The 23222-nt window shown below is 40.7% G+C and overlaps 2 protein-coding genes across 2 annotated transcripts in view; one reads left to right on the plus strand and one right to left on the minus strand.

Moving 5' to 3' along the window:
* NUP62CL (nucleoporin 62 C-terminal like) overlaps nucleotides 1–19578 on the minus strand; it is a 143471-nt gene extending 123893 nt beyond the window's left edge. Inside the window, exon 1 of the mRNA XM_055377067.2 lies at nucleotides 19544–19578. The gene's annotated coding sequence lies outside the window, so the exon portion shown is untranslated. The remainder of the gene's footprint in view (nucleotides 1–19543) is intronic.
* On the plus strand, nucleotides 18559–22350 carry LOC101126444 (putative myc-like protein MYCLP1). The gene has a single exon (XM_055377069.2). It carries the CDS (start codon nucleotides 18574–18576, stop codon nucleotides 19645–19647), a length of 1074 nt encoding a protein of 357 aa, XP_055233044.1. The 5' UTR covers nucleotides 18559–18573; the 3' UTR covers nucleotides 19648–22350.
* Nucleotides 22351–23222: the final 872 nt, after the last annotated feature.

Here is a 23222-nt window from a genome sequence, read left to right on the forward strand (position 1 = left end):
TTATAAGCGCTAAGGAAACCAGGTGCAAGATCACACCACCTAATTTTAGCATAATAAGACACACTGAAGGGGATGGAAAGGGCCGTTTTACATTACTCACTTCACCCCTCCCCCAACCCCAGGCTGCATGGCTATGAGTAAGTTTAACCAGGGAGGTGAAAGAGCTCTATAATGAATAATATAAAACACCAATGAAAGAAATTAAAGAGACAAATAAATGGAGAGATATCCTGTGTTCATGGATTGGAAGGATTAATATTGTTAAAGTGGCCGTACTACTGAAAACAATCTACAGATTCAATGCAATCCTTATCGAAATACCAATGACAGTCCCCACAGAAGTAGGAAAAATTGTACTAAAATATGTATGGAACCAAAAAATACCTGGAATAGCCAAAGCAAACTCAAGCAAAAAGAACAAAGCTGTAGGCATCACGATACCTGATTTCAAAGTATGTTACAAAGCTCTAGCAACCAAAACAGCATGCTACTGACACAAAAACAGACAAATATACCTACAAACTAAAAATAAAATCCTAAGCCCCCCCCCCCCACTCTCTGAACAGACCCACTATTGGCCAAGGGGATCCCAGAAAAACCTTAAAAACTGAATTCTTGATCATAACGGGAAGGAAGGTCAGACGTGCCTTGTTATACTCCCTCCTTTTTGGAGATTATGCACAACTGACCAACATTAATGTTAAAATAGAGATCATAAGACTAACAAAACAGACTTTGTGACAATAAGATAACAAATTATAAACAGGACCTAATGCCTGATCCAGTGTATTGGTTAACAGACATATCTATCTTACCTTTGTGAAAGGAAAATAAATCTTGGGGCCCCAAAATCACTAAGATAAAGGGAAAAGTCAAGCTGGGAACTGCTTAGGGCAAACCTGCCTCCCATTCTATTCAAAGTCATCCCTCTGCTCACTGAGATAAATGCATATCTGATTGTCTAAATTGACTGAGACCTATCTCAGGTTTTTGGGGTTCACAGGTGCCAAGAACACACAAAGGGATAGATTCAAGTCTCTTGAATCAATGGTGCTGGAAAAAAACTGGGTATCCATATGCAGAATAATGAAACTAGACCCTTATCTCTCACCATATACAAAATTAAACTCAAAATGGATTAAAGACTTAAACGTAAGACCCAAAACTATGAAATTACTAGTAGAAAACATAGAAAAACACTTCATGATGTTGGTCTAGGTAAGGATATTTTTGGATAAAACCTCAAAAGCACATACAACAAAAGCAAAACTAGACAAATGGGATTACATCTCACTAATAAGTTTCTGCATAGCAAAAGAAACAATTAACAGAGTGAGAAGACAGCCTACAGAATGGAAGAAAATATTTGCAAACTATATATCTGACAAGGCGCTAATATCCAAGATATATCAGAAACTCAAACAACTCAATAACAACAACAACAACAAAAAACCCAATTGACAAATGGGTGCATTACCTGAATAGACATTTCTCAAAAGAAGAAATACAAATAGAAAACAGGCGTGTGAAAAAATGCTCAATATTGCTAATAATCGGGGAAATGCAAATCAAATCCACAATGAGATATCACCTCACTCCAGTTAAAATGGCCATTATCAAAAAGAGAAAAGATAATAAGTACTGGCAAGTATGTGGAGTACTTATCTCCACATACTTATAGAGATAGAGAGTTACTGGAGGCTGTGAAGGGTAGAGGAGAGGGGAGGATGAAGAGAGGTTGATTCGTTGGTACAGATATACACTTAGAAGAAATAAGACCTGGTGTTCGATAGATCAGTACAGTGATTATAACTAACATGAATCGGTTGTACATTTCCAACTATCTGGGAGAGAAAAATTGAAATATTCATAGCACAAAGAAAAGATAAATATTTGAGGTACTAGATATCCCGATTACCCTAACTTGATTATATGAATATATTGAATTATCACATGTACTCTGAAAATATGTACAGCTATTATGTATAAAACAATTTTTTAAAGAAAAAGAATTTTTAAATGTAAAAATAAATTTAGAAAAGAAAATGTGGTATATATACACAATGGAATGTTACTCAGCCATAAAAAGAATGAAATCCTGCCATTTGTGACAACATGTATGAGCCTGGAGGACATTATGTTAAATGAAATAAGCCAGGCACAGAAAGACAAATACCACATGATCTCACTCATATGTGGAATCTAAAAAAGTTGATCACATAGCAGTAGAGAGTAGAATGGTGGTTACCATAAGCTGGGGTCATTAGCAGTGAGGATGGGGGATGGAGAGATGTTGATTAAAGGATACAAATCACAGAAGAGGAATAAATTTTAAGAGAAATACAGCAAGGTGACTGTAGTTAATGGTGACATATTCTTAAAAAATGTAAAAAGAGTGAATGTTATGTACTCTTACAACAAAAATAGCTCAGTGAGGTAATGCATTTATTAATTAGCTAGATTTAACCATCCCATGATGTTTATGTACTTCAAAACATCATGTTGTACAAAATAAAAACGTAAAATGTTATCTGTCAATTTATTCTTTTATTTTTGTTCTTTTTATTGTTTTTCTTTTTTTTTTTGTTTCTTATCTGTCAAATTAAAATAATTTTTTTAAAAGTCAGTACAGGAGAAAGTCAGCTACAGGATTTTGATCCTAGCCTCATGGCTCTGTCTTCCTTTGCAGCTCTGAACTCTCTTTATTTTTTATCATCCACACCTGTGGTGTGCTTCCAATTTTGCTGGATATATTGCACAAACCAGCGAATCTTTAGATTACAGCTGGTTTTCTTTCCCAAATACAACCTGTTCAACATAAAGACATAAACAATAGCTCAATCTCAATTTCAATAAAGTTGATTAATCAACTTTTTTGCTAGACACTGTGGGGGTGGTATACAGAAGTATACATTAAGAAAATTTGCAATTAAATTTAGAAGACATGAGTAGCACACATAATACAAAAGAAAACATATAAGCGACAATATGTAAGTGTTAAATTGTGTACTTCAGGACATTAGTGAAAATGGTGGGATCAGAACTTGCAAAAATCCTCTCCTCCATAAAGCAACAAGAGCATTAAGTGAAAACTCTAAGAATTAAATCTCCAGAACCTAGAAATGTAACCAAAAGCTTACAACAATCCAGGGTACATTTATTCGAGAGAAATAGCTGAATCTGAGTAAAAACAGCAAAATTTGTGGCATTTCAACCTACCCTATTCCCATCCTCATCCCCTTCCCAGTTCCACAATAGCTTTGAAGATCAGTGGACCTCAATCAAAGTAAAAACAAGAAGCTGGGAAAACAGTAGAGGGAGCAAAATGCAGTTAGAGCTTCTTCAGAGTTTCATGCCCAGAATTACTCTGCTACTTAAACAAGAAAAACACTCAACAAGAAAAGAAAACTATAGACCAATAAACCTTGCAAATATAGATTCAAAAATCCTCAACAAAATGCTAGTGAATGAAATCCAGCAACGTATAAAACGGATCATACACCATGACCAAGTAGGATTTATCCAAGGAATGGAAGGTTGGTTCAACATATAAATATCAATCAATATAATATACTATATTAATAGAATAAAGGACAATTACTTCATGATCATCTCAATAGATACAGAAAAAGCATTTGACAAAATTAAACATCCTTTGTGACAAATATGCTCAACAAATTAAAAATAGAAGGGAATTTTCTTACTCTCTATATTAGGCCATTCTTGCATTGCTATAAAGAAATAACTGAGGCTGGGTGCAGTGGCTCATGCCTGTAATCCCAGCACTTCGGCAGGCTGAGGTGGGTGGGTCACCCGAGGTCAGGAGTTCGAGACTAGCCTGGCCAACATGGTGAAACCCCGTCTCTACTAAAAATACAAAAATTAGCTAGGCGTGGTGGTGCATGCCTGTAGTCCCAGGTACTCGGGTGGCTGAGCTAGGAGAATCGCTTGAGCCCGGGAGACGGAGGTTGCAGTGAGTTGAGACAGCACCACTGCACTACAGACTGGGTGACAGAGCAAGACTCCGTCTCAAAAAAAAAAAAAAAAAAAAAAAAAAAACGGAGACGGGGTAATTTAATAAAACCAAACACCGCATGTTCTCACTCATAGGTGGGAATTGAACAATGAGAACACATGGACACAGGAAGGGGAACATCACACTCTGGGGACTGTTGTGGGGTGGGGGGAGAGGGGAGGGATAACATTAGGAGATATACCTAATGCTAAATGACGAGTTAATGGGTGCAGCACACCAGCATGGCACATGTATACATATGTAACTAACCTGCACATTGTGCACATGTACCCTAAAGCTTAAAGTATAATAATAATAAAATAAAATAAAATAAAAAAAGAAAGACATTTAATTGGCTCACAGTTCTGCAGGCTGTACAGGAAGCATAGCAACATCTGCTTCTGGGGAGGCCTCTGGAAGCTTATAATCATGGAGGAAGGCTAAGAGGGAGCTTGTATGTTACATGGTGAAGGCAGGAGCAAGAGAGCCAGTGGGGAGGTACTACACATTTTTAAATGACCTGATCTCATGAGAACTCACTCTCTATCGTGAGGACAGTACCAAGGAGAATAGTGCTAAGCCATTCATGAAAAATCTGCCACCATGAGCCAACGACTTCCCACCAGGCCCCACCTCCGACATTGTGGCTTATATTTCAATGAGATTTGGGCAGAGATACACATCCACACTATATCAGCTCCCTACCCTTTGCTCATTACCACTGTTCCCTTTATTGTCTCTATGTTTTGCCTTTTTCAAAATGTCATATAATTGAAATTACACAGTATACAGCTCTTATGAGAGTAATACAGTGTGTCCCTGCCCAAATCTCATATTGAAATATAATCCCCAGTGTTGGAGGTGGGGCCTGGTGTGAAGTGATTGAATCATAGGCATGGATTTCTCATGAATGGTTTACCACGGTCCCCCTTGGTACTGATTGGCTTCTTTCTTTGTCCATTTTTAATTGGGTTGTTACTTTATTATTCAGTTGTAATGCTTCTTTATATATTCTGGATATTAGTCCCATATCAGATATATAGTTTGAAAATATTAATATTTTCTCCTACTCCATGCATTGTCTTTTTACTTCCTTGATAATGTCCTTTGAAGTGCAAATATTTTTAATTTTGACAAAGTCCAATTTATCTATTTTTTATTTGGTTGCTTGTGCTTTTGGTGTCATGGCTAAGAAACAGTTGCCTAGTCCAGGTCATGAAAATTTATACCAGATCATTGCCTAATCTAAGATCATAAAGTTTTATACCTATGTTTTCTTCTAAGAGTTGTAGTTTTAGCTCTTACATTTAGGTCTTTGATCTGTCTTTAAATAATTTTTATATATGATATGAGGTCAGGATCATGTGTATGTGCAGTTGTCCAAGCACCATTTGTTACCTGACATTGAAGAGTCTTAGCACCCTTATTGAAAATCAATTGACCATAAATGTATGGCTTTATTTTTGGGCTATCAATTCTACCCCATTAATCTATATTACTATCCTTATGCCAATACCACACACTTTTTTATTACTGTACCTTTGTAGAAAGTTTTAAAACTGGGATGTGTGATTTCTCCAATTTCTTTCCTCTTCATTCATCTTTTTCATGATTGTTTGGACATTTCCGGGTCACTTGCATTTCCATATGAATTTTAGAATCAGCTTGCCAATTTTTAAAAATGAAACCAGTTGGGATTTTGATAGAGCTTGTGTTGAATTTGTAGATTAATTTGTAGTATTTCTACCTTAATAATATTAAGCCTTCCAATTCATGACCATGAAATGTCTTCCCATTTATTTATGTTTTCTTTAATTCCTTTCAACAATATTTTGTGGTTTTCGATGTACAAGACATACTGTTCTTTTAAAAAAATTATTTCTAGCTATTTTATTTTTTAATGCTATTATAAGTAGAATTGTTTTCTTAATTCATTTTCAGATTGTTCATTGCTACTGTATAGAAATACAAATTATTTTTGTATGTTGATCCTGTTTCCTACAACTTTGCTGAACTTGTTTATTGGCTCAAAGATATTTTTTGTTTGTTTGTTTTTTGTTTTTTTTTGAGATGGAGTCTTGCACTGTTGCCCAGGCTGGAGTGTGATGGCATGGTCTCAGCTCACTGCAACCTCTACCTCCCAGGTTCAAGCAGTTCTCCTGTCTCAGCCTCCCAAGTAGCTGGGATTACAGGTGTGCACCACCATGTCTGGCTAGTTATTATTATTTTGTATTTTTAGTAGAGACAGGGGTTTCACCGTGTTGGCCAGGCTAGTCTCGAACTCCTGACCTCAAGTGATCTGCCCCCCCTTGGCCTCTCAAAGTGCTGAGATTACAGGTGTGAGCCACTGCACCCAGTCTCCAGCTCTAAGAGTTTTTAAAGCATTCTTTGTGGTTTTCTTTTTCTTTTATTTTTGAGACAGGGTCTCACTCCGTTGCCCAGGCTGGAGTGCAGTGGCACAATCTTGGCTCACTGCAACCTCTACCTCCTGGGTTCAAGTGATTCTCATGCCTCAACTTCCTGAGTAGCTGGGATTACAGGCACAGTCACCATGCCAGGCTAATTTTCATATTTTTAGTAGAGATGAGGTTTCACCACGTTGCCCAGGCTGGTCTAGAACTCCTGGCCTCAAGTGATCTGCCTGCCTTGGCCTCCCGAAGTGCTAGGATTACTGGCATGAACCACCATGCCTGGCCTCTTTGTGCTTTTCTTTTTCTTTTTTAAAAAATTTATTTGTTAATGTTTTTCTACGCACAAAATTATATTATGTGAAAATAGAGTTAGTCTTCCTTTCCAATCTGGATGGTTTTTATTTCTTTTCCTTGCCTAATTGCTCTGGCTAGTGCCTCTAGTAAAATGTTGAATGGAAGTGGTAAAAGTGGATAAATAAATATTGGAATATAACTCATTAAAGTATAAAATAAATATCCATGTGTTCATACTCATATAAACAAATAACTAATTAAATAAATAAATAAACAAGAAGAGACAAATCTCCTGTGCAGAAGAATTCCAAATAATTTATGTAGATAATCTACTCTCAAAAAGGTGGAGCTTAGCTCCTCACTCCTTAAGTATGGGCTGTGCATAGAGACTTCCTTCAGAGTGCATTACAGAAAATGAGAGACAAAGAGTAACTTCACAGTGGAGAAGCTGGATGAACACTACTTCAGCCAGGTGATACAAATCAACATCGACAGTGATGAATCATGCTCACAGTAAGTACCCTCACCCCTGTCTAACAATGAGAAATCTGATAAATCCCAATAGTGGGACATCCTAGAAAACACCTGCCCAGTACTCATCCAAATTGTCAAGGACAATATGAGAAACTGTCATGCCAAAAGGAGCTTAGGGAGACATGATGGCTAAATGCAATGTGTTATCCTCAATGGCATCTTGGAACAGAATAAAGACATCATTAGGTAAAAGCTGAAGTATATTTTTTTGAGTTGGGGGTCTCACTCTGTCACCCAGGTTGGAGTGCAGTGGCATGATCACAGCCCACTACAGCCTTGAACTTCTGGGCTCAAGGGATCCTCCCACCTCAGCCTTCTGAGTATCTAGGACTACAGGTGTGAGTCACCATGTCCGGCTATTTTTTTAAAAAATCTTTTTGTTGTAGAGATGGGGCTCTTGCTATGATGCCCAGGCTTGTCTTGAATTCTTGGCCTCAAGCAATCCTCCCACCTCAGCCTCCCAAGGTGCTGGGATTACAGACATGAGCCACTGTGCCTGGCCTGAAGTATTTTTTAATAAATAAAGTAATTTTAGTAACTTAGTAAAATAACTTCAGTTAATAATACTGTATTAATATTGACCATTAACTATAGAAAATGAACCATATTAATGAAAAATGTTAATAATAGCAGAGACTTGGAGTGGGGTATATGGGAACTCTCTGTGATATCTTTGCAATTTTTCTATAAATCTAAAGTTTAAAATAAAGTTTTCTCAAATGGACAAAGAATTCAAATAGACATTTCTCCAAAAATATACATACAAATGGCAAATAACTAGATGAAAATATCCTCAGCATCAATAGCCATTCAGAAAATACAAATCAAAACGAGATACCACTTCATACCTAATAGGCTGGCTATAATAAAAAAGATGGAAAATAATCAATGATGGCAAGGATGTGGAGAAATTGGAGGCTTCATATTTTGCTAGTGTAGTAAAGTAAAATGTAAAACGGTGCTTTGGAAAATAGTCTAGAGGTTCCTCAAAAGTTTAAACATATATTTTCTATAGATCCAGCAATTACACTCTTAGGTATGTACAAAAAAGAGTTGAAAACATATGTCCATACAAAAATGTGTACATGAATATTCATAGAATTATTATTCATAACAACCAACATGGGGAAAAACACAATTGTCCATCAATTGATGAATGGATAAACAAAACATGGCAGATTCTTACAGTGGACTATTATAGAGTCACACAAAGGACAGAAGTACTGACACATGCTGCAACATAAATGACTCTCAAAAACATTATGCTAAGTAAAAGAAGCCGGAGGACAGTTGTGGTAGCTAACAACTGTAATCCCAAAACTTTGGGAAGCTGACTGGGGGAAGATCACTTGAGGCCAGAAACTCGAGACCAGCTTGGGCAATATAGCAAGACTCCATCTCTACAAAAAAATAAAAATTAAAAAGTAGCTGGGTGTGGTGGCACACATCTGTAATCCTAGTTACTCGGGAGGCTGAGGCAGGAGAATCCCTTGAGCCCAGGAATTTGAGGTTAGTGCAAGCTACAATCATACTACTGCATTCTATCCTGGGTGACAGATTAAGACTGCCTCTAAAAAAGTAAAAATAAAAATAAAAAATTTAAAGGGCCGGGTGCAGTGGCTCACGCTTGTAATCCCAGCACTTTGGGAGGCCAAGGTGGGAGGATTGCTTGAGTCCAGGAGTTCAAGACCATTCTGGGGAACATAGTGAGACCCCCATCTCTATAAAGAAAAAATAATTATCAAAAAATTTTAAAAAGAAGCCAGACACAAAAATAAATAAGTAAAAATAAATAAACAAAAAAAATGAGAAAAAAGCAAAATTAGAAAAAAAAGAAGCCAGACACAAAGGCCATATATTGTATGATTCTCATTATATGAAATGCTCCAAATAAGCAAATCCACAGTGACAGAAAGTGGATTAATGGTTGCCTAGGTCTGGGAAGAGGAGAGAAGTGAAGTGTTACAGACTAAATGTTTGTGTCCCCTACAAAATTCAGATGTATAAACCCTAACTGCAATGTGATGGCATTAAGAAGTGGGACCTTTGGGAAGTAATTTGATTATGAGGGTAGAGGCCTCACAAATGGGATTAATGTTCTTATAAGAAGAGGCCACAGAACTAGCTAGCTTCCTTTCCTACCTTGTGAGGATACATGTGAGGAAGTCAGCAGTCTGCAGCCTGGAAAAGGGCCCTTGCTAGAATGTGACCATGCTGGTACTCTGATCTCAGACTTCCAGCCTCCAGAACTGTGAGAAATAAATTTCTGTTTTTTTATAAGCCACCTCTCTGTGGTACTTTGTTATAGTAGCTCAAACTGACTAAGACATGCAGTGACTGCTCATGAGCATGGGGATTGTTTTTGGGGTGATTAAAACGTTCTATACATAGAAAAAGGTGACACGGCAGGGCGCAGTGGCTCAGGAGGCAGAGGCAGGAGAATCACTTGAACCTGGGAAGCGGAGGTCGCAGTGACCCAAGATTGCACCACTGCACTGCAGTCTGGGCCACAGAGCAAGACTCCATCAAAAAGAAAGAAGAAAAGAAAAGAAAAAAGAAAAGTTGATGGTTTGTAGTGTAGGACCTAAAATTAAGGTTCAATATTATGTGCTGCTTTGACGTCTGAAATGGGAGGGAGGGTGTGGCTCTAATGGTTCAACTGGGAGCATCCTTAGGCAAAACTGCTGTAGCAGATTTCAGGTCCCCACCAGTCTGTGGAATTATTCAAACAAGCCAATCACATCCTTTCTTGGAAACCAAGGGTCACTTTGCCCTCTTGATACTACAAAACCTACCTCCCACCTCACCCACTTGATCTCTCACTCTGTTCCTGAGTATAACATCTGTGTGGGCCTGTATAGCATGCTGTGTCATTCTATGGGCTTTGAGTATCTGTGATAAATAAACTGCTATCAATCTGGCCATCCCCATAACCCTAGGATGGGACTCTCTCCCTCACCAATGGGTGAAGAGCAGGCAATCAAAACATGGTTGCACATCTTGGTGAATATATTAACAACCACTAAATTGTATACTCTAAAAAGGGGAATTGTATGTTATGTGTACAACTCGATAAAAAATATTTTTTTTGAGACAGTCATGCTCTGTTGCCCAGGCTGGAGTGCAGTGGCAGGATCTTGGCTCACTGCAACCTCCGTCTCCTGAGTTCAAGCGATTCTCGTGCCTCAGCCTCCCCAGTAGCTGGGATTACAGGCATGCACCACCACGCCCTGCTAATTTTTGTATTTTATGTAGAGACGGGGTTTCGCCATGTTGGCCAGGCTGGTCTCGAATTCTTGGCCTCAAGTGATCTGCCCTCTTTGGCCTCCCAAAATGCTGGGATTACAGGCATGAGCCACCATACCTGGCCTGCCATGTTCATTTCTAATTCTGGGCCTTCATTTACCTGGAATTCTCAAATCTTAGCCATCCTTCAAAGCCAAATCAAGACCTAGCTATACGAAGCTTTCCTTGATCTCTTATTGCTCTGAACACCAACATAATTTGTCATCTGTAGACACAATTTTTTCATCTTGTTTTTTAAAACTGATTTTTTACTGGGCCAGGCGCGGTGGCTCACGCCTGTAATCCCAGCACTTTGAGAGGCTGAGGCAGGCAGATCACTTGAGGCCAGGAGTTCCAGACCAGCCTGGCCAACATGGTGAAACCCCACGTCTACTAAAAACACAAAAATTAGCCGGGTGTGGTAGTGCATGCCTGTAATCACAGCTACTCAGGAGGCTGAGGCACTCCTCCTCAGGCACTCCTCCTCAGTTCAGGAGAATTGCTCGAACTCAGGAGGTGGAAGTTGCAGTGAGCCAAGGTTGCACCACTGCACTCCAGCCTGGGTGACAGAGCCGGACTCCGTCTAAAAAAGAAAAAAAAATTAGCTGGGCATTGTGACTGGTGCCTCTAATCCCAGCTACCAGGAAGGCTGAGGCAGGAGAATCGCTTGAACCCAGGAGGTGGAGGTTGCAGTGAGCAGAGGTCAGGCCACTTCACTGCAGCCTGGGTGACAGAGTGAGACCTTGCCTAAAAAAAAAAAAAAAAAGAAAGAAAGAAAGAAAAGGAAAGAGAAAAGAAATGAACACGGCAGATTTGATGCACAGTATGGAAACTCATCTGACTAAATTGCATGATTGCTTTAGGAGTTATCAGAGAATAAGACTGGCTAGGTAGGTGGAGGAAAAATTAAGGCGGAGCTTGAAAGACAGCAGAGTTTTGTCTTCATCCTATAAATCCAGATTTTTATCAGAGAATTGACATGATACAGAGACAAGAGAGGCAGTATATAACCTAGTAATTAAAGAGCATAGGCTCTAGAGTAAGACAGACCTAGGACTCGATTGTGGCTCAGACTATTTTAATCATGACTACTGTACCTTTACCATTTCACGGGTTTGAAGCTATTATCTTTGAATCCTGGTATGGCAAGGCATCATTGTCACTTTCTCTCATTGACTGTGCTAGCATTCTCCCACCTCCTACTTGTTCTAAGTATTCTTTTATTTTTTTTAAATCCAGGACTGATTGAGCAATCAGGACCCACAAAAGCTTGCTAGCATAATCCTCAGTTACATTTAAAATACTTGGAAATTTTCATTGTTTTGAAATAGTTTGACTTGAACTAAGCTAAAATTTACCTTCCGTTGGTTTCCTATGAAATAATGTAAACAAAATGATATGGTGCCTCAACGTATTAAGAAATTAACTTTGTGAAGACTTTAGCATGTGTATTGTTTTGTTTAAAAGGTAGGGCTACATATAAAGAGCTCTTTATTTTTTTATTTTTATTTTTCTGAGACAGAGTCTAGCTCTGTCACCCAGGCTGGAGCGCAGTGGTGTGATCTGGGCTCACTGCAACCTCCCGCCTCCTCGGTTCAAGCAATTTTCTTGTCTCAGCCTCCTGGGTAGCTGGGATAACAGGTGCAGGCCACCACGCCTGGCTAATTTTTATATTCTTAAAGTAGAGACGGGGTTTCACCATGTTGGCAGGCTGGTCTCAAACTCCTGAGCACAGGTGATCCGCCCACCTCGGCCTCCCAAAGTGCTGGGATTACAGGCTGAGCCACCATGCCCAGCCCAAATAGCTCTTCATTAAAGGAAGCCTAGCAATAAACCTTTTCAGAAAGCCTATGTTAATTAAATATAAAATGTTATCAACTATATTACTAAAACTGCATGAAGTTATAAAAATGCATTTTAATTGTGTTTTATATAATTATGATGTATAAGGCAGCTTTTGCTGCTGCTCATTCCTCTTCTACTTCTCCTTCCTCTTCTTGTTCTTCCTCTTCTTCTTCCCCTCCCCCTACTACTTTTCCTGCCCCTCCTAACTATGACCTTGTTAACTATTTTTATGTTTCAGGAAAATCTGTCAGTCATCTGCAGGATGCATGGAAGTGGGTAGATACAGAGATTCTGTTATAGGAATCCAAGAGTAATGTTAAAAGACGCTATAGATTCTGTACATTCTAGCCCACCAAAGCTGGCTTGCTTGGCATGGCTTTTACAGGTTTTACTTAGGACTGAGGCACTAAATTTGCCTCCCACTAACAGGGCTGGAACAGAGGTATAACGAAACTAGTGAAAACTACAAGACATAAGAATGTTCCACCCTCCCCAGAGTGCAGACAAGCAGCTGAAGACTGACCCCTGTGCCAATAAAGGAGCCAGAATGAAAACATAGGAAGAAATGGGCAAAGACCCAGAAGAAGTTAGTGTTAAGAGAAACCAGGTAAAACCTGTTAGATATTATAGTGAGATCAGGAGAATGAGAACTGAAAAGGTTATTTGAATTAAAGGATTAGGCCACTGCCTTACAGCAATGTTGTGGGCGGGTAGAATCTAGATTGGAAGAAATCAATGAGTAACAAAAGGGAACTTTGGAGAAATTTGGCAGGAAAGGAAAAGATGGACTAGCAGTTTGTGGGAGAGAGTGGTATTAGGTTTTCTGTTTTGTTTTTGTATTTTATTTTTACTTTTCCTTTTGTTTTTGAATTTTTAAAGATCTGCATACTTGAATGAGTTTCAGGCCAAGGTAGAGGAGTCAGTACTAAATATTTAAGGTAGGAAATCATTTCAGTACAAATAATAGAAGAGATGGGGTCAAGAGAGCACAGGTTATTAACACTGGTATTGAGGACAGACACATGCTTTAAAGATAGGAGTAATGGGATAATTATGATGGTGATGATGATAATGATGATACTGATAGCGAAGATGTATTGAAGAAACTGTTCTAAGAGCTGTACATGGATTATTTTATCTAATCCTTACACTGACCCTTTGAGGATGAGAAAACTGAGACAAAGTGAGGTGGTAAATTGTTCAATATCACGCAGCTAGTAAACATAAATGCAGGAATTAAATCAAGGCAGGAATTAAATTAAGGAGGTCTGACCTCAGACCTCTGCTACTAAGAGAAATACAAATAAGACACAAATATATTTTGAATTGTGGAATTCATGAGGACAAAGTGAGATAGACAGGAATTGTATGCAAGACTTGAGGAGAGTGGAAGAAATTTGGAACAGCTACTTGTAGTCAATAGGGGAGGAATGGAAAGACTGCAATGTGGAGAACATAACTGAGGTGGAGAGCATAAATAAATAATATACCCTGACCTTTACCTGTTTGAAACTTTCTCTAGCAGGGTCCCAGGAGCAAAGGTAGAATTTGATGTTGGGGGTTAGGGAAGTCAAGGGCAAGGGATTCTAAACCCATTACTAAGTGCATTATTAAAACATTTGCTGGAGTGATGTTAGTGAAAATAGCAAAGAAAGGAACTACAAAATTCCACTCCTCCATTAAAACAATGAAAAACTGACAAAAACGGTTAGACTCAACTATTTCAGAACTCTGGAAATTAACCAAAGTCTTGCAACAACCTGGGAAGCACATATTCAAAAAAAGTGGCTGAATCTTAGAAGAGTGAGCTTTGTGATATTTTAATGTGTCCTATTCCACTCCCTCCTCCCTAGCTCAGCAGTAGCTTTGAAAATAAAAAGTTACATTCCTAGTACTGAGGGGAGCAGAGAAGAACTCATTCTCCTCAAATTGTCATTATTTGATTTGTTCAGAGGCTCCCTGGACGACTGGTTTGAAAAGCGTGCCTTTATCAGGAACACAGTGCTAACAGTTTTTCCCCAGGGGATGTTTCTCAAAAACATTCAGAGGCAAATGTTTCTTTTTTTTCTTTTTTCTTTCTTTCTTTTTTTTTTTTTTTTTTTTTTTTTTGAGATGGAGTCTTGCTCTTGTTGCCCAGGCTGGAGTGCAATGGCGCAATCTCAGCTCACTGCAACCTCTGCCTCCCGGGTTCAAGCGATTCTCCTGCCTCAGCCTCCTGAGTAACTGGGATTATAGGCACCTACCACCACGCCCAGCTAATTTTTTTTTTTTTTGTATTTTAATAGGGACAGGGTTTCACCATGTTGAAGTCATGTTGAAGTCATGTTGAGGTCAAACTCCTGACCTCAGGTGATATGCCCCCCTCGGCCTCCCAAAGTGCTGGGGTTACAGGCGTGAGCCACTGTGTCTGGCCCAGAGGCAAATGTTTCAATGGCATGGATGTCTTAGGTATCTGATGAAGCGTTTTTATCCAAAATGTGTAAGGAACTCAACTCAATAGCAAAAGAACAAATAACCTGATTAACAAACGTGCAAAGGATCCAAATAGATATTTTTCCAAAGAAGACATACAAATGCCCAACAGGTATATGAAAAGGTGCTCAACAACACTAGTCATCAGGGTAATGCACATTGAAACCACAATGAGCTATCACCTCACACCTGTTAGAATGGTTATTATCAAAAAGATAAGCAATAATAAGTGTTAGTGAGGGTTTGCAGAAAAGGGAACTCTTGCACACTGTTGGTGGGAATGTAACTTGGTGCAGCCACTATAGAAAACAATATGGAGATTCCCCCCAAAAATGAAAATAGAATTACCATATGATCTGTCAATCCCACCTCTAAGCATATACCCAAAGGAAAGAAAATCAGTATCTCAAAAAATATCTGCACCCACATGTTCATTGCAGCATTATTTACAATAGGTAAGATATAGAAACAACCTAAGGGTCCCTCGATGGATGAATGGATAAATGAAACTTGGTATACAGTGAAATATATTTAGCTATAAAAAAGCTATAAAAAACTCACATTCATTTAAGCAGAGAGTAGAATGGTAGTTGCCAGGGGCTGGAGAGTGGGGAAAATTGGGGAGATGTTCACGGAAGGGTACAAACTTTCAGTAAAAAGATGAATAAATTCTGGAATGTAATAGACAGCATCATGATTATAGTTAATAATACTGCATTGTTTCCTTGAAATTTACAAAGAAAGTAGAATTCTTTTTGTGTCTTCACCACATACACACACATATACACAATGGTAACTATACTGATTGAGGTGTTAAATAATTTGTGATAATCATTTCACAACACATACATATATCAAATCATATTGTACACCTTGAATACATACAATTTTTATTTGTCAATTATACCCCAATAAATCTGGAAAAAAGAAAAAAAACAGAGAAAATGAATGAAACCAAATTTTGGTATTTATCACCAAAACTTAGAAACCTTTAGCTAGACTGACCAATAAAACAAAAAAACAAACAAACAAAAAACCAGAAGACTGAAATGACTAAAATCAGAATAAAAGAAGACACATTACCACCAACCTATATAGAAATAAAAAGTATTATATGGGAATAGTATGAACAATTGAATGCCAACAAATTGGATACTCTAGATAACATAGACAAATTCCTAGAAACACAAGACAGACCCAAGAAGAAATAGAAAATCTTTATAGACTTGGAACAAGTAAAGATATTGAACTAATAATAAAAATTTTCCCACAAAAAAAAACCCCTCAAGACCAGACAGCTTCAAGAGTGAATTCTACCAAGTGTTTAAACAAAAATTAACACCTATCCTTCTCAAACTCTTCTAAACAATAGAAAAGAAGGAGCGTTTCTTTTTTTTGTTCCTTTTTTTTATTTTATTTATTATACTTTAAGTTTTAGGGTACATGTGCACAACGTGCAGGTTAGTTACATATGTATACATGTGCCATGTTGGTGTGCTGCACCCATTAACTCATCATTTAACATTAGGTATATCTCCTAATGCTATCCCTCCCCCCACCCCACCCCACTACAGGCCCCGGTGTGTGATGTTCCCCTTCCTGTGTCCATGTGTTCTCATTGTTCAATTCCCACCTATGAGTGAGAACATGCGGTGTTTGGTTTTTTGGAAGGAGCATTTCTTAACACATTTTTATGAGGTAAGTATTATCCTGAAACTAAACCCATATGCATCACAAAAATAAAACCAATGACCAATATCCTTTATTATTATTAAAGCAAAACACTAAACAAATTACAATACTAGCAAAATGAATCCGGTAACATATAAACAGAATTATATAATAATATGATGACCAAGTGGGATTTATCCCAGGAATGTAAGGTTGATTTAAACACTCAGCAATCTAGGAATAGAACTGAAATTCCTCAACCTGATAAAGAGCATGTATGAAAAACTCATAGCTCACATCATACTCAATGGTGAAAGACTGGAAGCTTTTCCAAAGGAATCAGTAACAACACAAGGATGTCTGCTCTCAATACTTCTATTCAACATTGTTCTGAAAGTTCTAACGAGAGCAATTATTCAAGAAAAATAAAAGTCATTCAAATTACAAAAAGTAAAACCATCTTTGCAGACGACATGTTTTTTTTTTTTTTTTTTAGACACGGTCTCACATTGTCACCAGGGCTGGAGTGCAGTGGCGCAATCTCGGCCCACTGCAGCCTAGACCTCCCTGGCTCAAACCATCCTCCTACCTCAGCCTCCTGAGTAGCTGGGAACACAGGTGCTGGCCACCATGTACGATTAATTTTTGTATTTTTAGTAGAGACGGGTTTTCACTATGTTGGCCAGGCTGGAACTCCCGACTTCAGGTGACCTGCCCGCCTTGGCCAAGTGCTGGGATTACAGGCATGAGCCACCGAGCCCTGCTGACACAATCTTATATATAGAAAATCTTTTTTAAAAATTTAGGGCTAATAAGCTGGGCGTGGTGGCTCATGTCTGTAATCCCAGCACTTTGGGAGGCCGAGGCAGATAGATCACTCGAGGTCAGGGGTTTGAGACCCTCCTGGACAACATGGCTAAACCCCGTCTCTACAAAAAATACAAAAATTAGCTGGGCATGGTGGCAGTCGCCTGTAGTTCCAGCTACTTGGGAGGCTGAGGCAGGAGAATCTCTTGAACCCGAGAAGTGGAGGTTGCAGTGAGCCGAGATAGCATCACTGCATTCCACCCTGGGTGACAGAGCGAGACTCCATTTCAAAAAAAAGAAAAAAAAATAGGGCTAATAAATGATTTAAGCAAAGACGCAGGATACAAGGGCAACATACAAAAATCATAATTTATATTTATATACACTAACAGTGAACAATCTGAAAAAGAAATATTAAAAAATTATAATTAAAATAGCCGCACTGCAGGTGGAGCTCATTGGCTCGTGCCTGTAATCCCAACACTTTAGGAGGCTGAGGCATACCGACCACTTGAGGTCAGGAGTCAAGACCAGCCTGGCCAACATGGCGAAACCTCATCTCTACTAGAAATAAATTAAAAAAAAAAAATTAACCAGGCGTGGTGGCCCACGCGCGCCTGTAGTCACAGCTACTTTGGAGGCTGAGGTGGGAGAATCACTTGAACTCGGGAGGCGGAGGTCGCAGCGAGCAGAGATTGAGCCACTGCACTCCAACCTGGGTGACACAAGAAAGAAAGAAAATGAAGGAAAGAAGAAGGAAGGAAGGAAAAAAAATAGCTGGGCATGATGGAGGACTAGCATTTCTCAATTTCAAAACGTACTACAAACCACACTAATCAAAACAATGTGGTACTGGCATAAGGATAGACATATAGATCAATGGAATAGAATTGAGAGTCAGAAACCCATACATCTAAGGTCAATTGATTTTCAAAGAGATGTCAAGACCATGCAATTGGAAAAGAATAGTCTCTTCAACAAATGGTGCTGGAATACTTGGATACTCACATGCAAAAGAATGAAGCTGGGCCCTTACCTCACGCCATATACAAAAAATAACTCAAAATGAACCAAAGACCTAAATATAAGAGCTAAAATTGTAAGCCTCTTAGAAATAAACAGAGGGCGGGTCGCGCGCTCGGTGGCGCGTTGTGCGCGTGTGCGGAGTTCCCTGCTGCCCCCAGCTGGAGGGGAACTAGTCTGCTCCAGGTGGCAAGCTGCGTGAGCAAGCAAGCCAACATGGACCGCGACTCGTACCAGCACTATTTCTACGACTATGACGGCGGGGAGGATTTCTACCGCTCCACGACGCCCAGCGAGGACATCTGGAAGAAATTCGAGTTGGTGCCGCCGCCCTGGGACTTGGGTCCCGCAGCCGGGAACCCAGCTCTCGGCTTTGGTCTCCTGGAACCGTGGCCGGTAGGGTGCGCTGGGGACGAGACGGAATCCCAGGACTACTGGAAAGCTTGGGACGCGAACTACGCCTCCCTCATCCGCCGTGACTGCATGTGGAGCGGCTTCTCCACCCAGGAGCCGCTGGAGAGAGCGGTGAGTGACCTGCTTGCCGTTGGCGCGCCCTCGGGATACTCGCCCAAGGAGTTCGCCACCCCCGACTACACTCCCGAGCTCGAAGCCGGCAACCTAGCGCCCATCTTCCCGTGTTTGTTGGGCGAGCCCAAGATCCAGGCCTGCTCCAGGTCTGAGAGCCCAAGCGACTCCGAGGGTGAAGAAATCGACGTGACAGTAAAGAAGAGGCAGTCTTTGAGTACGCGGAAGCCAGTCATCATCGCGGTGCGTGCAGACCTTCTGGATCCCCGCATGAATCTCTTCCACATCTCCATCCACCAGCAACAGCACAACTATGCTGCCCCTTTTCCTCCAGAAAGCTGCTTCCAAGAAGGGGCTCCAAAGAGGATGCCCCCAAAAGAGGCTCTAGAGATAGAAGCTCCAGGGGGAAAGGATGATAAGGAAGATGAAGACATTGTGAGCCTCCCACCTGCAGAAAGTGAGGCTGCCCAGTCCTGCCAGCCCAAACCCATCCATTATGATACTGAGAATTGGACCAGGAAGTACCACAGCTCCCTGGAGCGCAAGAGACGGAATGATCAACGTTCGCGGTTCTTGGCCCTGAGGGACGAGGTACCCGCCCTGGCCAGCTGCTCTAGGGTTTCCAAAGTAATGATCCTAGTCAAGGCCACGGAATACTTACAAGAACTGGCGGAAGCCGAGGAGAGGATGGCTACGGAGAAAAGGCAGCTCGAATGCCAGCGACGGCAATTGCAGAAAAGAATTGAGTACCTCAGTAGCTACTGACCAAAAAGCCTGACCATTCTATCTTAAAAAGACACAAGTTTTCTTTTTGATCTCCCTCTCCCCTTTAGTAACTTGTACATTTTTGTTACAGCAGGACACTCTGGACAGTAGATTGCAGAATGCATTGCAGCCAGTGCACAAACAATATAAAGGCTTGCATTCTTGGAAACTTTGAAACCCAGCTCTCTCTCTTCCCTGACTCATGGGAGTGCTTTGTGTTTTCTGGCACCTTTGGCTTCTCAGCAGGCAGCTGACTGAGGAGACTTGGGGTCTTCCTGGCTCACTATCTCCAAAGAAAAGGCTGACAGATGCTATGCAACAGGTGGTGGATGTTGTTGGGGGCTCCAGCCTGGAGGAAATCTCACACTCTACATGAACTTTAGGCTAGGAAAGGATGTCTCTGGGGTGATGCAAGGACAGCTGGGTGTGGACGCTCTCCCTGCGGCTCCATTTTTTTCCAGGAGACACACAAGCTGCCTTGGGTGAAAACAAGCTCAGAGACTTGATCAACGTGGACCATTACCTCACTGTCAGACACTACAGTAGCTGAGGAGTTGGAAACCTTACATATATGTATATATGTATATATGTATGTATGTATATATGTATATATTATGATGTTGACTAACCCCCTTCCTCCCACTCTCAATGCTGTGACTCAGAACATTTAAGAGAACTTCGCCTGTAAGTAATTTGTCTTAAAGCCCTCTGGGCTCTCTTCTCTGAGCGAGGGAACTTTCTGTCTTCACAAGGGACTTTGTGTCTTCACAAGGGACTTTGTCTCATTCTGCCTCTGTTATGCAATGGGTTCTACAGCACCCTTTCCTGCAGGTTAAAAATATTTCCCTAAGACACAGGGAAATGGGTCTTAGCCTGGGGCCTGGGGAAAGTTCCTAAGCCCTGGCTCATGAACGCAATCCCTGCCCAGGTGTTTTCTGAGGGGCCCTTGAGGCCCAATCTTTTCTCAAGGCAGGTGTGAGGCACCTTAGAAGGGAGAACTGTAACACTTCCTCTTTCGCACCTGCCTCTCATCTCAATCCTTGACTGATGAATTTGAAGTTCTACTAGAACCATGAAAACTTGTTCCTTTTGTGCATCTCCAAGGAGCTTGCTGGCTCTGCAGCCACCCTTGGGCCCTCGCACCAGCCTGCAATGAGTCAGATGTCTTTCGCAGAATCTGGGCCTTTCTGAAGTTTTCTGGAGAGCTGTTGGGACTCATCCAGTGCTCCACAACGTGGACTTGCCTCCTGGTGTGTTTTAAAGGATCCTCCAGGAGCTCTGCTTAGCCAATTACGATGGATTTTTTTTTTTTTTTTTTGAGACGGAGTCTCACTCTTGTCGCCCAGGCTGGAGGTTAATGGCATGATCTCGGCTCACTGCAACCTCTGCCTCCCGGGTTCAAGCGATTCTCCTGCCTGAGCCTTCCGAGTAGCTGGGATTGCAGGCGCCTGCCACCACGCCTAGCTAATTTCTGTATTTTTAGTAGAGACGGAGTTTCACCATGTTGGCCAGGCTGGTCTTGACCTCCTGACCTCAGGTGATCCACCTGCCTCCATGATAGATTTTGCCCCAGCTGGACTCTGCAGCTCCATGTGGAATCCAGGTGCTGCCTCCAGTCTGGGAAAGTCACCCAACCCCGCAGTTGTCATGTGGGTAACTTCTGAAACCCCTAAGCCTGTCCTGTGAGAAGGACCAGCCTCTCCAGAACTCTGCCTAGGACAGCAGGTGCCTGCTTGGAAGCTGGGAGGATGGGGAGTGGTAAGTCCTATTATATGTGGCTCTGGAACACCAGCTGCTACTTCCAAATCTATTGTCCATAATGGTTTCTTTCTGAGGTTGCTTCTTGCCCTCAGAGAACTCCAGGGGATGTTTGGAAATAGCCTCTTTACCCTTCTGGAGCATGGTTTACAAGAGCCAGCTGACTTTTGAAACTGTCTATGGAACAGGTTAAGTGTAGGTTACTGATGTTTCACCTGAATAGCTTGTATTTTATAAGCTGCTGTTTGGTATTATACTGGGGGAGAGTATTTTTTATATTTTTTGGGGGGTTTTGTTTTTGTTTTTGTGTTTTGAGACGGAGTCTTGGTCTGTCGCCAGGCCAGAGTGCAGTGGCACAGTCTCGGCTCACTGCAACCTCCGCCTCCCTGGTTCAAGCGATTCTCCTGCCTCAGCCTCCTGAGTAGCTGGGATTACAGATATGTGCCACCACACCCAGCTAATTTTTGTTTTTTTTAGTAGAGTCGGGGTTTCACCATGTTGGCCAGGATAGTCTCAATATCCTGACCTCGTGATCCACCCATCTTGGCCTCCCAAAGTGTATATTGTATTTTTGTATGCCTTTTGCAAAGTGGTGTTAACTCTTTCTGTACAAGAAAAAAAAAAAAAAAACCTCTTGGGTAATTCTGTTAAAAGGGTCTGAATAGCTTGTGTTTTATAAGCTGCTGTTTGGTATTACACTGAGGAGGAGTATTTTTTACACTGTATTTTTGTATGCCTTTGGCAAAGTGGTGTTAACTCTTTTTGTACAAGAAAAAAATACTCTTGGGTAATTCTGTTAAAAGGGTCTAAATAACTTGTGTTTTATCAGCTGCTGTTTGGTATACTGGGGGGGAGTATTTTTTATATTGTATTTTTGTATGCTGTTTGCAAAGCAGTGTTAACTCTTTTTGTTCAAGAAAAAAAAACTCTTGGGAAATTCTGTTAAAAGGGTCTGATTTATTTTGAAAAGCACGTTTACCTGAAATTTTGTATTTAGTTTTGATTTCTGATTGCCTGATTGTAAAATGTTGCCTTCTGGGACATCTTCTAATAAAAGTTTCATCAAACATGTTTTTTTAAAAAAGAAATAAACATCTTTATGACCTTGAATGTGGTAATGGATTTTTTTTTTTTTTTTTTTGACAAGGTCTTGTTCTGTTTCCCAGGCTGGAGTGCTATGGCACAATCTCCGCTCACTGCAACCTCTGCCTCCCAGGCTCAAGTGATCCCCCGACCTCAGCCTCCCAAGTAGCTGGGACCACAGGCTTGAGCCACCACGCATGGCTAATTTTTGTACTTTTGGTAGAGACAGGGTTTCACCATGTTGCCCAGGCTGGTCTCAAACTCCTGAGCTCAAGTGATTTGCCCACCTTGGCCTTCCAAAGTGCTGGGATTACAGGCGTGAGCCACCACACCTGGCCTAGTAATGGATTCTTAATAGATATGACGAAACCACAAACAACAAAAGAAAAAATACATAAATTCAACTTCAACAAAATTAAAACTTTTTTTTTTTTGAGACAGAGTCACTCTTGTCACCCAGACTGGAGTGCAGTGGTGCGATTTTCGCTCACTGCAACTTTCCACCTCCCAGGTTCAAGCAATTCTCATGCCTCAGCCTCCCAAGTAGCTTGGATTACAGGTGCCCGCCACCACACCCAGCTAATTTTTGTATTTTTAGTAGAGACGGGGTTTTGCCATGTTGGCCAGGCTTGTCTTGAATTACTGACATCAGGTGATCTGTCCACCTCGGCCTCCCAAAGTGCTGAGATTACAGGTGTAAGCCACCGTGCCCGGCCCAAAATTAAAACTATTAA

The sequence above is a fragment of the Gorilla gorilla genome, chromosome X, assembly GCF_029281585.2.
Source record: "Gorilla gorilla gorilla isolate KB3781 chromosome X, NHGRI_mGorGor1-v2.1_pri, whole genome shotgun sequence".
Classification (NCBI taxonomy): domain Eukaryota; kingdom Metazoa; phylum Chordata; class Mammalia; order Primates; family Hominidae; genus Gorilla; species Gorilla gorilla.

Coding starts and splice junctions, on each gene's coding strand:
- LOC101126444 (XM_055377069.2), top strand. CDS start 18,574: ATGGACCGCGACTCGTACCAGCACTATTTCTACGACTATGACGGCGGG.